Here is a 14753-nt window from a genome sequence, read left to right as displayed (position 1 = left end):
ACCCCACTAAAATCCCGTTTCCCTCCACGTGAAATTTGATTTCTAAGGCGGGCACCTACTGCGGGAGAATAATGGAGACCAGGATAGCAGAGCACACTGTGTGATCTGTGTCCGCCCTCTCCCCTTCAAACTGTATTCACAGCCAGCCAGAGAGAGCATTGACTGCTGTTTGCAGCATTTCCTACCTGTCTGGGCATCACGTTTGGAGCTGGCCGCTAGTCGCTTCTATATGCGGAATCGCCAAGCCCCCTTCTCTGTCTTCTTTATATTCCTTCCACCCACCGATCCCTGGGTTTGGATGAATACAGATGGATACCCCGTATCGCTACCCGGGTGATTGTCCCGGGGTCTAAACTAGACAGGAAAAGAAAGCGGGGGGCGCGGGGGGGGGGCGATAACCCATGTTATTTTTCTGTTACTAATTCCCAGTCGGATCGGACTCAAGGGACAAGGCGATCGCTTAATAAACCCTCCTTCTCTCTCCACCACTGCTTCCTTCCTTCCTTTTCTCCAGCACATTTCGCCCCCCACCTCCCACGTTTACTTCTTCCTCTTCGTGAGGCATAAACCAGGCAAACTAAAACTTTATCAAAAATAGGGAGAAAGGGAAAGGACAGGCGAAAATAATAATAATAATAAATAATAATAATAATAACAGGTTTGGGAGGGGAGGAGGGGAAGACAGTGCCTGCGTCTGATCACTGACCATCTGTGCAAAAGGTGATCATTGTTAGGTACTCACATGGCTGGATGGCAGAGCTGCTCTTAGCAATTAATAAATCTCTCAGCTTGAGATCTTCTTCCCCGGTTTTGCTTGTAGCTCTCTCTGTGTGTGTGTCTCTCTCTCTCGCTCTCGCGCTCTCTTCCACACACAGAACCGGTCAGATGCTTCAGGACCGGTCACTTTGCAAGGGGAACAACACGGGAGGGTTTGTATTACTCCAGGTTCGTGTGTGTAGCCTATAAATACCGAACTTTTTGATGGAATCAGCTAACAAATGAGAGGAGAAGGCGTAATTTTGCGCATGGAGCCCCCCTTTCTCTTTGTGAGATTAAAAACCCCCCAGGCAGCAGCCAGGGCTAAAGTTGTGGGTGTGTGGGAAGGAATTTGACTTTATTGGGATTGTGTGTGAGGGATTTTGTTTGTTTGTTTGCTTTTATTTTTTTCCCTAGGACATTTATATTAGCCCCCCCCTCCCAACCAAGGGGAGAAACTGACCTGGATTAGCACGGACTTTCACTCCCAGTGGGTTCTGTGGTGCGTTTGATGGGTGTTTAGGAGGGAGGGGTCAAGAAAGCACACACCTGTCCGTGTGGAAGTGAAGGAGATGGTGATGGATCAGGCTGCGGGGGGAGGGGGGAGGATTAGTGAGTTTACCCTCACTTACCTGAAAAATAAAAAGGGGAACACTGGAGAATTCAGCCTGAAATTATTAGTGGGGGGATTTTATTTGGGAGAGAATGGACGGAAGGGAGGGGGGTGTTTGGCTGGGGCTTTTAACCAGCCACCCATACATATATCCCCCCACAAAACAAAACACTGAGAAACACCTCGCTTTGGAGCTTTAATGCGCCCAGGAATCCTAGAATGCGGGAGCCTATTAAATTATTGGCACCAGCTTTGAGCCCGACGGGCAGGGGGCTGGGACACCCCCCCCCCCCGCAAAGAGGGCATCTTGGAGGGTTGTTCTGAAAATTGCTGCTTACTTGGTTTGCCTGCATCATTCCAGAGCCACTCTGTATTTCTCCCCCCCAGCTGGGATCAATTCCTCAGTTTGACTCCTCCTGCCTGAGCTAGGGGGGTGATGTGAGGTCCAGGGACGGGTTTCCTTGCAAAGACAACCTCCTTGTTGTTTAAGCTTTGTGGCTGCACAGGGGTATGCGGCTCATTGGCGTTGCTTGTCTCTTCCGCTTTGGTGCCAAGATTTTTGCTTTTTTGGTGGTGGTGGGGGGGAGGGGGATCCCTACCACCCTGAAAGCGCTAGAGGATACTACAATCAACCAAAGCCCAACACATACTGGTCAAGCCCTCTGCAAAATTCTCAGGTTGCAAACCTGAGAGGGGACAGTGCCCCTCAATCCAATGCCCTTTTCCCCAGACCCGGGGAAACAGTTTGTGGTGTAGCTAGTACAAATTTTTCACTTAAATGCGCCCCATTCCCACACACCGCCAGTGTGTAACTGGGGCTGGAACCCAGAGGGGATTATCCCCAGGACACACGCGCAGCCCTTGCTCTCTTTCCCGGGAGAGGATCTGGCCTTAGGGGGGTTTGTTCCCCTTTCTTTGGGGATCAGACAGGTATTAATTTAGGCAAACTTTCCCCACCACCTTTCTCTGAGCTTGGGCTCTGTCTACAGGACCGTGGACTGAGCCTGGGCTGTGTCAGGCGATCGCCATCTCTCCTGCGGCCGGCCAGCTGGGTACTCCATTGGCCGGGCACTGTCCGAGGGACGTTCGCAGCCCCCGGCGGGAGTGAGCGGGGATTACTACTCTTCACCCAGCCGTGAGCTCTGCGATATATTTAGTCTTTTAAAAAATCTCCTGCATAAACTCAAACCCCTAATTTAAAAAGACTCAAGAAGAAACAAACTCGGGAGCAGAGGGGTCAGGTCACCCAGCAAACAGCAGCAACGTTAGGGGCCCATTCTACCCCCCGCCGCCCAGTCCGGCGGGGAGGAGGGCGGGGGTGTCTCTGCCTCGTCCGGTCTCCTTTCATCCCTCTGCCCAGCTTTGTGAAGGTCCGGGGCGGGGAAGGGGGGAGCGATTATGGGGCGGTTGTGCGAGGTTGACCCCCGGCTTGCAACACGGGGTTCCGCAGAGTCGGCCAGAAGCCCGGGGGCAGAGCCGCTCTTCTCCAGCTCCATCCTCTACTTCAGAGCAACTCCCGCTGCGGGGCTGTGCCCCTACAAGCAAGTCGGGCGGGGCTCCATCCCCCCTCCCTCAACTATTTTGGTGACTATACTTAGCAACGTTGGCACTTTTGGGTCTCCCCCGCTGAGGACAGCTCCCTGCCTGCGGGGACGCTGAATTGCAGGCGGGGTCACCCGTGGAGATGCTGCTCAGGAGCCTACCCCTGGGCGCTATGCAGAGGTTTGCTCCTCTACCAGGCAGGGGTGCTGGGGCTCTGGGAATCTCAGGCCACAGGGGGCCAGTTCGCGCAGCGGCGACTTTCCTCCCTGGCATACACCGAGCGGAGTTTGTTGTTGCAGCGGGGCTGCATGTGATGCCCCCAGACGTCGTGCGGCGCAGACTTTGTGTGTTCCTAGGAAGGTGCGAGCTGGTGTGGCAAGCGGGGCTGGCAGCCTGTCCCCCATTGAGCTGGCCTGTTCATAAGTGATGTGCTGCAAAACACGAGGAAAAAGTGGCTTGGGTGGGGAGGGCTGGAGGGGGGTAAAGCATATTGCACTCTGTGTTTCCTGCAGCCTCTACCCTGGTGCCGCTGGGCTCCGCACAAGCCCTCAAATTCCACCACGGGGGGGGGGGGACCAAAGAAAGATCACTTTGGAACAACAAATTGTCCAACACGCACTAGACTACACTGTATATGCCACTAAAAAGTGCGTGTATACACACAAACTATGGCTACGCACTACCTGGAATATAGACTCTACACACTCCTACGTACACACTCGCACATAGAAAATACAGCGTGACTGCACATATATAATATATATATAATGCGCGCACCATGTACATACAAGCTATAAAGAACGCGTATGTATAAACATTCTTCACAGCTTGTGTATATATAATCAGCGGTCTTATTCAGGGAATAGCAATGCCCATACACCAACCATGCCATGTATATGTCTACACACACACACACTATGTGTATGTATATATACACACACTCTATAAAGAAAGCCATATACACATATGACTTTATAGAGTCTTTCTTTAGTCATATATGTAGAAAGTCATATATATGACTTTCTTTATAGAGTGTGTATATATATATATACATACACATTGTGTGTATGTGTGTAGACATATACATGGCATTATATATATATATGACTTTCTTTATAGAGTATTATATATATTGTGTAGACATATACATGGCATGAGTGGTGTATGGACATTGCTATTCCCTGAATAAGACGGCTGTAATCCGCTAGTAGGGATATAGGAAGAGAGAGACATACAACCCCCGGCATTAGCAACCCCCTGTTTCCCTTTGCTCTGTGCTGGGGATATTAAAGGGTTTCTTCTACCAGGCTCTCTCAAGTGATTTTTAGTCTGGCGCTCTGGTCTATCCATATACATTTCCAATCTCATGGCTCATAAACTATTAGCAAAAGGATTTCATTCACCTTCTGTATCCTACAAAAGAGAAAAAAATATATACTCTTGGTAACAGCGAGGACGGGTCTGGGTTTAAATCATAGCCCCCTTCTGCGGCTTCAGTCTGATAGCTACAATTCTAGTCAGCTTGCAAGGACCGGCAGCCTCCCTCCGGGCGTCTGTCTGGAGCTGGGGCCGGGGCAAAGTATTTTTGCCATGGTGTGTGCCTACCCGCGCCCACCACCGTGTCCTCGGGGCACGGGTTGCGTGGGGATTATTGTTCAGAGGTCGCGACTGCCGCAACAGTTTCATGAAACAGAAGCAAACGAGGAGGCGGTTGGACTGCGCCGGGGAGAAATATTCCGGGGGGGAAGGAATAGGTTGAAAAAGGTCTCCGTCGACTTGAATAAATGAAGAGTTTTAAGAAGTGGTTTTGTTGGCCACGCCAATCCGATCCAGCATTTCCCAGGGTGTGAAATGCCAGCTCCCTGGTGCATACGTGGGGAATACACCCTCGCGAAGCGAGGGTCCGAGACTACGGGAGACAAGGCATCATACCGGGGGGACGTGGGCGGGGGGATGTCAGGGGAGGCTGCACTGAGGCCTGTAAATTGATACCGTTAGGCGAAGCTGAATGCGAGAACAGGCAGGCAGTCGAGGTGCTGTGAATGGACTGGTAGACCAGGGTGAGTATAGAAATATAGGGCCCGATCCTGCAGTCTTTACTTAGGCTAGTTTGCCCGTGCAGTTACTGGGAGCCTGGCTTGAACACACCTGAACACAGAAATGTTAATACCCGGGACAAACTCTTCTTTTTCTCTTCTTTGAAAAAAAAAAAAAAGGATCGCAGAGAAGTTTGGACCACGAGGTAATTATAAAAGCCAAACTAGCCACTTTAGAGAGAGACCCACTTTGCAATCTTACACCGTGGAGCAAAATATTTCAGCCAAGTCTCAGGTCATCATCAACAATAGAGCAATGTTCTCTCTCTGTTTAATATACATGGTGTGGGAAATGAAGGGAAAACAGAGCTAGCACCTGTAGTGATAGAGGGGAAAAAATCAAATTACTATTTAATATTTTTGGATGATTGTGCAGGGCGCGCTTCAAAAATACTCCATATTTAATTATATCTCTAATGACTTTTGGGGGGGCTGCCATTGCTATTTCATGTTAAGAAGCGAAAGGCTTTCTACTCAGTTTTTACATTCCAGTATCTTCAAAAAGATTTTCCTTGTGTGTTAATTGCATGCTGTTAAGCACATCTGGGACTGCAAAGTGACCAATCTGGACCAACTTTTAATTAACACATTGACCTGATGAAGAAGCAGACTCCTTCAAAAATGTGCATGTTATATAAATATAAACATCCTGCATAAATTACCAGATTGGTGAGGATAATTACCAAAATGGGGGAGTCTTTGTCTGTGCACATGGTGGAAATATACAGTTATTTCACACACACTGGCCATGTTAATGAAGCAGAGTTTTGCAGTCGTGCTTTTGTACAGCCATTTAGACGAGAAATCAGAGAGATCCTTAACCTGAAGAGGGATTTTAAAAATTACAGCCAAATCATGAAAGATTTTTACTTTAAGGACTCCGAGAACCTGGAAAGGGTCCCTGTGGCTGCCGGACACCTTGGAGGAGCCATCGCTACCTCCAGGCGATTGTATCCAGGGGGCTGGAGGAACTGGAGACATTCAGCGATGTGCAATAGGTAGAAGCAGCATCAGGAAGGAAAGAAGGGTGGATGGACGGATCGGGCTACAGCTGAGAAATACTCGTGTAGTAATTGAGCCACCAGCGTTTTAGAAAGGTTCAAGACAGATAAAACCTTGTGTGTGTGTGTGTGTGTGTGTGAGAGAGAGAGAGAGTTATCTATGCAAGGCAAAAATAGGGCCAGTGGTCTGAAATCTTAACCCCGTTTCGCTTACTTACTTTTATCTCGCTAATGGTTTTTGTTGGTCGTTCATTCCAGCCCTCATTTGAAGTAGCTACATGCAGCCAGAGACACAGGAGTGTATAACTCTGGAGTTAAATAGTAACTTCCCCTGAAGGCAATAATTAAAGTTCTTAGTTAAAAAAAAAACCCCAACATTTCCCCCTCATAGCAACACAAGTTTCTATTTAATAGAATAGACTGATCCTACAGAAACACTCATCAGAATCACCTCTGAACAGATACGACCTGGGACGAAAGCTGCTTTAAATTCACTGCGATCACGAACATTGGCTGGATTTCCGTCCCCGCGTTTATTTTTATTTAAAAGGGAGCTTTTAAAAATGTGTTTTGCAGGAGAGCTTGCCGGACCCAAATAAATCCAAAGGCAAGAGGAGAGAGAGATGCACACAGGCAAATTCCAAGTGCTTCTTACATCTGTGGATTTAAGTCTTTACATGATGGAAGAAGAGGTTTGATTCAACAAAGGACTACAGGAGACCCACCTCGGAGCCGGGTTTGAGGCAATCCGGAAGAGCTCTGTCTTTTGGGTCGGAAATCTCTGGCACCGCTCTAATAGTGCTTTTGAAAGTTTTAGGGGAGCACCCTACTTTCAGAGCATAGGTTCATCTGCCACAGAAGTGCACCACACACCTGATACCAAGGGAGAGACAAGAGCTGGCTAGCTCCAGCTGGTCCTGCATTTGATTGTCTCCGGGTTGTTAACATGGGTGCTGTGGTGTTTTGATAAGAAAAAAGGAGTCAGCAGTTTGGTTGGGAAAACTCTGGGTTGTTGAAGATGGTTGCAATTTTAAGCTAAGGAATTTGTTGTTGCTGGGACTATTTTTACAATGCATTCCCAGCTGGTCCCCGCTATCTCTACTGTTAGCTCTTAACTATTCTTCTCACTTTTCTAAGGAAGTCAGACAATGGCATGAACTTTTATGCAGCTTCAGGGCCTGGCCCCTGCAATGTATGCGTTCACATGAAGTGCACCAAGCAAGGGGTTTTGAAACAAGGATGAAGTCCTTGCTAGACACACAGGCAACACATTCTGTCTCCACAGGATCCCAGAGTTGTTCATCTCAGGCCTCTCCTTAATGGCTGTGTATTAGGCCACTTCAGTTCAGGCTGCAAATTCTTTTTTCCATACTGTACAGACATACCCATAGAAGCCACAACACTGAACTGCAGGCAGCTGTCCTGAATGAGTTTATTATTCAGACTCCCCCTTCCCCCCCCCCAGCAATAGTTTAAATCACAACATTCTAAAGAGCAGAGTGAGGAAATAAAAAAAGGGACATTCTGTCTAATATATATGCCCTTGTGGGGCAGAGCAGCACAATAAATTGGCAGGCCAGAGGGAGCCAGGTATCCAGGAGTAAAGACGTAGATTACAGTCTACCGGGAGAAAACCTGCTCCAGGAGGTACACCACGGGGGATTTAGAATTAGGCGTAGTGGGTTCTGTCCCCAGTTCTCACACTAACTCCCTTTCTGTTTGTATCCCTGTTTGTAAAAGGGACTAATAACACCTTCCCACCATGGCGCTTCTGTGTGTGGCTTTACTAACCAGTGCTTGAAAAAACTATCTGAGACCCTCAGAAGAGAGGTTCTATATGGGCAGGAGAGGCAGAGATGATAACATCACTTATTATTAAGATTCCCTGACACTTCCATGCCCAAGTCAGACCCTGACTTCAGTGACTTATAACTTTTGCCAGAAGTTAACTGTTTAGGCTGAATTTTTCCATGCTGGCTGTCTGCCTCAGGCTGAATATGTTGCAAAATTTCAGCCAAAATGGTCCAACCATTTCTGAGAATGAGGCACTGTTTTGCCCCTATTAAAAAGTGAGCATTTTTCTTTAAAATGCATTGGAAAAGAGACTTGAAATTTGGTAGAATTTGTGCCAGGCATGAGCCTTTTGCTAGCTGCATGAAAATTCACTCAAATTTGGCCTTTAGTTTAGTGCTTATGAAAGGTGCTAGACTGGAAGCAGTATTTCTCTGTTTGTCTCCTGATCAGGTACACCATAGACAGCAGAGCGCTTCCCTGTCTTAGGGTATGCCTACACTAGAAATGCTACAGATGCACTGTAGCATAGACACTAAAGGGATGGCCGGGGGTCTGCCATTGCTGTACTAAAACCTCTCTGAAGGCTTGTCTACACTTGAAACGCTGTGGCAGCACTTCGGAGTAGGCATTACCTACTCCAGTGGGAGGTATTCTCCTCGCAGTTTAGGTAATTCACCTCCACGAGAGGGGGTAGCTAGGCCTACTCTGGGGCTTCGGTCGGCTTAACTACATCTCTCAGGGGCATGAGATGGGCTTCTCATGTCTTACAGGCCCTATTATGAACGTGATCCGTTATTCCAAGAACTGTCTAAAAGAAGAAATTGTGGAAAACAAAAAACAGTTCACTGACTTTATGAGAATTTGACTGAAGGCCTGATTCTAATCTCATGTAGATGAGTTTAGATTTTAGAACTTCTGATTTCACTGATGTTATAGCTTTCACCACTGGGAGATCATAATGCACCACTACACTTCTATGAATATGAATACTGTTATGAGCCATGGGTCTGATGTTGCACCCACTGAAGTCAACAGAAGTTTTGCCATTGGCTTCAGTTAGAGCAAGATCGGGTCCCATAAATATGAATCATTATGTTGAATAGCAATGGGCCTATAGCCTTAGTTGTCATTCTTATATTTGGTTCCCAGCCAGTAAAAGAAAATTCATTCATTACAAACAATAGAAAAGATACACCTAAGCCATTCCAGTCTCTGTTAAATAATTATTTAGAATTAGCAAAATACACCAGTCTGGATTTTAAAATCATTCACTTTAAGGTATAGTACAAAAGTCCAAATGACAAAAAACACTTACAACAGAAATCCTATATTTGTATTCCCTGCATTCCTCTAACCACAACCATTTGTAAAAGGAACAAAATGCTGATTTCTAGGTGTGCCTGACCAAGTCAAGGTCTTATATTCATGTAAACAAAGTATTAGTTTTGCTTGTGATGATCAGCCCATCTTATCCCACAACAGAGGTGGCTGTATTTCAAAGACTGGTAAGTGTCCCTACATAATGGATATACATGTCATACATACATATTGTTGACACAGGAGAATTTTGACACAGGACAACTGTTTTGGGGGAAAGGTGTTGGATCAGGAGTGTGCAAAGTACAGCCCAGGGGCCACATCTGGCCCTTCAGATGTTTTAATCTGTCCCTTGAGCTCTCGCCGAGAAGCAGGGTCGGGGGCTTGCCCTGCTCCGCAAATGTTGTGGCTCCCGGAAGCAGCGGCATGTCCCCACTCCGGCTCCTATGCGTAAGGGCAGCCAGGGGGCTCTGCACACTGCCCCCACCGCAAGCGCCACCCCTGCAGCTCCCATCAGCCAGGAACCGTGGCCAATGGGAGCTGCGGGGCAGTGCCTGCGGACAGCGCAGTCCGCAGAGCCGCCTGGCCACGCCTGCGCGTAGAAGCCGGATGGGGGGGACATGCTGCTGCTTCTGGGAACTGCTTGAGGTGAGAGCCATCCGGAGCCTGCACCCCTGACCCTAGTGTGACCAGATGTCCCGATTTTATAGGGACAGTCCTGATTTTTGGGTCTTTTTCTTATATAGACTCCTATTACCCGCAACCCCCTGTCCTGATTTTTCACACTTGCTATCTGGTCACCCTACCTGATCCCCTCCAGAGTCCCAACCCCCTGCCCCAGCCCTGATCCCCCTCCTGTCCTCCAACCCCCTTGGTCCCAGTCCGGAGCCCCTCCCACACCCTGAACTCCTTATTTCTGGCCCACACCCCCAGCTGGAGCCCTCACCCCCTCCCGCACCCCAACATCCAATTTTGTGAGCCATACAATTTCCATACCCAGATGTGGCCCCCCGGGCCAAAAAGTTTGCCCACCCCCGTGCTAGATGATATACAAACTACAGAAATAATCTGTACTTTAGCTAGGTGTACCTGGGAGGGATCCAGAGCAATAGCAGGGCCTACAGTGAATCACTTGAGTGCAGGGTTTATAGCTGTTACAGTGGGATCATTAATGACCACATGTGTGAAGGCCCTTGGCTTTATTGCTGCATGAATGAAACCTGCTCTTGCTTTGGACCCTTCCAACACACACCCGGGGAAGGGAGAAAATAGAAGAATATAAGAAATAAGATTATTATCAGAGCTTTCTTGAACATGAGGAGCTCACTCTTTACTAGCAATTATTAATTCATCTCTGTCACATTCACCTTTCTGGAATTATTTCCCTGCTGGATACCATCTTTGATTCAAACAGCGTCTTTTTGTAGAAATTGAAAGGCAAAGTTAGATTAAGGATGATTAGACAATTCCAAATTCTACCAATCGCTAGCTCTGTGGCCTTGGCCAGTTCATTTAGGGAATATTTTCAATGGCAGTTAGAAACCTAACCTGACCGTCAGTGGGCGCTAGGTGCTTAACTGCCGTTTGTGCCTTTGAAAATCTGCCTTTTACTGAATCTGCATCTCAGTTCACACATTTTCAAAGTAATGGGAACAACCAAACATATCTGCTTCACAGCTGTAATTATTAGTGGTATAGTTCTCTGAGACCTTCCAAGGAAATATACCAGATAAACACAACTGTTATTGAAAGTTCTGTGTGATATAAACTGTAGAACTGAGACCAACACAACAGCAGACAGCACACACATTGAAGAAGACACACAAATTGGTACCCTAGAATATATAGGACGGATGGGCCAGGACAGAGATGTTCAGCGTGGTCTTTCTTCTGTTTGGATGGAATGAGACTGTGATGATGAAGATAAAGGATCAGTAGGAATGTATGTAGAACCTGATGATGAAGTAGTTTGACAATTAATGAGGCCAAGATAAATTAAAATATATATTACCTTCCAAAATCACCATAAAAATTCCCAGACTGTCTTATTTCAATGGGTTTAATCACTATTATCTGTGCCTGAAGGGTAATTTTTTAGAACTGTTCCATATTTTCTTCAATATCAATACTTCTGGGATGTCAGTTTTTCAGAATTTCTCTGAGCTTTACATTTGGAGTTCCTGAATATCATGAGTTGTAAAGTAACCCGATCAAATGCTAGAGGCTAGATTTAAAGCAGAGGCAGAGAGTCCCAACAAAACATTGAAACCTAAAATGAATTTAAACTCTGGTTCATTGAGTGGAAAGACTATAGATCTACAATGTACATAATTAATTAGACTCAAATGTACCGACTTCCTTAAATGTACTAATATTTTTAAACATGTGAGTGAATCAGGTCACAGACTGGAACAAAGTGTCTTGTGAGTAATGTCCTCATCAAAGTGAGTTTGAAGATAAGCACACAAGTGCAAGGTCTCAACTCAAACAATAATATTTTTAAATAAGTGATCGCTGTCCAATGATTTCAATTTCTTTATGCTTTGAACACATTTTATTCCATGTAACTTCTGATAAATATATATAGTTTGAACTTCTGTTTGGTAATGTTCCTTTGTGGTAATAGAATACTGTTAGTGTTAAGGTGCACTGAATTTTTTTTCCTTTTATTTCAGGGAATTATTTTTCTTTCAGTGTTTTTGGTTGCATATTTTGTTTCTTCCATTTTTGCTGGTTTGGAATCCATTCTCATACTGGTATCAAATCAGAGCTGCAATGGTTTTATACTGGTATAAGTGGGAGGAAAAATTAGTCTCTTCATACTATTTCTACTTTTCCCTGTTGAGATTTTCAGACTCCTTTGATCTAATATGGACTGTTTCTTCCCAAATGTGTGTTTCCGAGCCAATGATGTATTCTTACTGTATCACACAGTCAAAGAGGGATGATCCTTAATGGGAGCAATTCAATGTTTGTACAGAAAATAGGTTGGATAAATACTCTCTGAGCTCCAAACAGAAGCATGGACATCCAAACAGTGACTACAGCAAAGACTGGTGTGCAGTTTCCTTTCTGTCAGGTCATCCTATTTGTTTTCCTGCCTTCCTCCTGGCTGACAGAGTCAATTCTTATATCTTTGATTAGGAACATAGGAATTGCGATACTGGATCAGGCCAATGGCCATGTAGTCCAGTATCCTGTCTCTGACAGGAGCCAGAATCAGATGCTTCAATGGATGGTGTAAGGACTCTGCAGTAGGAAGATGTGTAATAATTCCCTTCTCCCCGCCCTCCCCACCCCCAAACTCATTGACTTAAGACCTGAATTCTAATTTAAGTCAATGGAAAGGCTGATTGATTTCAGTTTTGTTGGATCAGCTCTCAGATGATACCAGAGTGTGTAGCAAAATAGTGCTTATAATGTCAATAACAATTTCAGAATAAAATTTAGGAACACGTGAGTACCTTGATTGCTTTCCTCTTTCAGTTCATTCATAATTTCATTCTTCCTCATTAAATGGCAACTATCGCCAGTGATAAAATTAGCCCATTGCCTAAAATAAACAAATTTGAGCACAGTAAAGGATGAGAGTTTTTTAAACAAATGGTTTTGATACTGAGGTGTTTACCAAATTACCCGACAAGTGAATTAAGAAGATGCCATAAATAGGTGGAAGGTGTATCTATGTAAGTGCTAGTCATTATTATTTCTTGATGTTCATGGCATTTTAGAGTAGTGATAAAAAAAGATTTTTGCCAGGAAGATCTTACAGTTTAAAAGCCTGATTCTGCAAATATTTACTTCCACAGGACTACTAATGGTAGTAAGCACCATGCCTGATACGTGTTTTCAGAATCCAAGCCCCTAAATTAAGACAGAAGTGGAGATGACAACATGATTATGCATTCACTGGAGAAGCTATTCCATGTGGCTTGGATCCAATCCAATCCCTATGGAAGTCAACGGAAAGACTCCTATTGATGTTATTCTTAGCTATCCAGGTATTTCTATGTTTTTATATGCTTCCTAAAGGCCTCACAATCCTAACACCACCTCTGTGAGGAAAAGAAGCACTATCCCTACTTTACATATGGTGAATTAAGGCACAGAGTAGATTAAGTGACTCGCTCATGGTTACACAATACACCTGTGGGTAAGCCAAGAACTGATCTCAAGTCTCCTCAGTCCAAGTACAGTGCCTTATCTAGTGGACCATCCTTCCAATCTCTAGTGGGAGTTGAATCAAGCCTCTAGAAAGTAGCAAATACTTTTTAAAAAAAGTTTGTATATATTTTATTTTGTAATGTAGTGTAAAATAAAATGTAGCCACTTCAGGGATGAGGACAGGATTCTTTTTTTTGGATCTGGTTATACATCCCCCCATGCACACATCCCCGTTTTGCCCTGTCAAACAAGTCAGTAGTTTGTGGTGATGTTTTTTTAAAAAACGAATTTAATTCTACATCTTTCTTGAGCAGTCTGGAAGTCTTGTTTCTAGCTACAGAACAGGAACCAACCAGGCAGCAGAAGTGCAAGTCTCCCACACAACCCTACAACTGAACCTTCAACCTTGCAAGTTTAAAGGGATAGTTCAGGTTCCTTACCTAATCCCTTGCTTGGTCCCTCTGCCACAAAGCATGATGGGATCCTTTGTGATATGGGCACCTGGCCACAAGGAAGTAGATGGATCTAATTTCTCTGAAGCCCATCACCATGGTCTCTTAGAGTTTCCTTGTTTCACAAAGGCTAAAGAACACACTTCAGATTTTTACTACTTTTGGCCACTACTGACGTGGGTCAGATTTAAAGAAACAAGCTATATTTTGACTCAGTTTTGTTTGTAAATGCGGAATAAAATGTAGAGATTTGCTTCTTTGAGTTGTGTTTAAAAATCCCTCCTCTAGCCGCCTTTTCATTTCAGATTTTCAACTCATTACAGAATGGTTTGGTTTCTATGGAATATTACTGGAAGAGAAAGTACAATGAGACTATGTGGTAAAGAGTAAAAAAGCTGAAATTCACTTGATCAGAAAAAAAACAGGGTCTGATTTTAATCTCACATTAGTTTTACACTGGTGTAACTCCACTGATTTACACAGTTTTAAATAAGATAAAAATTAAGCCCTACACCTGAGTGCTGTAAAATTAAGCCTAAAATAATATTATTAAAATGGATTATAAGTAAATTAGGAGGATCTGAAAACCTGCTTATCAACTGTGTAACTAATAATATACTGAAAAATGGAAAATACTGAATTATCACCTTCGTTTAATTGCAGATAGAGATCTATAATGAAAGCAAATACCGTTTGCACATATATACAGCTTTGTCATACAATAAGCATAAAACTTTTGTTACATTTCTGCTTTATCAGTTGACTGTTTCATTCTGGAGATTTGTACAAGTTACAATAGTAAATGAAGAAAGAATGAGAATCCTAATAAAATTCAAATACTGTACTTAAAATAAAAAACATGGTTGTTCATAAACAGACTATTGACTTTCATTGGGTTAAACAGCTCATGTAGTGATTAGGCTTGGAAACCATAATTGTTCTTGTCACCCAAACTCTGCTGCAGTCAATATCTTTTTATCATATACATTTTTAATCATGTATTAATAAACAAGAAGGT

General features: G+C 44.6%; 1 protein-coding gene and 1 long non-coding RNA gene across 10 annotated transcripts in view; one reads left to right on the top strand and one right to left on the bottom strand.

The window, feature by feature from the left end:
- Nucleotides 1–13078, top strand: part of LOC311518535 — a 35065-nt gene extending 21987 nt beyond the window's left edge. The window contains exon 3 of the long non-coding RNA XR_014711012.1: nt 12929–13078. This is a non-coding gene — a long non-coding RNA (uncharacterized lncRNA). The remainder of the gene's footprint in view (nt 1–12928) is intronic.
- Nucleotides 1–14753, bottom strand: part of ESRRG (estrogen related receptor gamma) — a 542942-nt gene that overhangs the window by 479339 nt on the left and 48850 nt on the right. For 6 of the 9 annotated variants that reach the window (XM_084624440.1, XM_084624441.1, XM_084624432.1 and 3 more), the window contains exons 2-3: nt 6227–6339; nt 743–903 (exon numbers count right to left, since the gene is read on the bottom strand). Coding sequence is in view for 1 of the 9 variants with exons in the window: in XM_084624431.1 (XP_084480557.1) it covers nt 743–744 (2 nt within the window). In the remaining 8 variants the exon portion in view is untranslated. Of the gene's footprint in view, nt 1–742; nt 904–1219; nt 1300–6226; nt 6340–14753 lie in introns of those variants that run through there. The other 3 variants (XM_084624445.1, XM_084624444.1, XM_084624443.1) reach the window with 2 other exon arrangements.

Source organism: Lepidochelys olivacea (assembly GCF_965140295.1).
Source record: "Lepidochelys olivacea isolate rLepOli2 genome assembly, chromosome: 3".
In the NCBI taxonomy this organism is placed as follows: Eukaryota; Metazoa; Chordata; order Testudines; family Cheloniidae; genus Lepidochelys; species Lepidochelys olivacea.
Note: the sequence above shows the minus strand (reverse complement) of the source record. Positions and strands in the feature narration are given on the sequence as shown.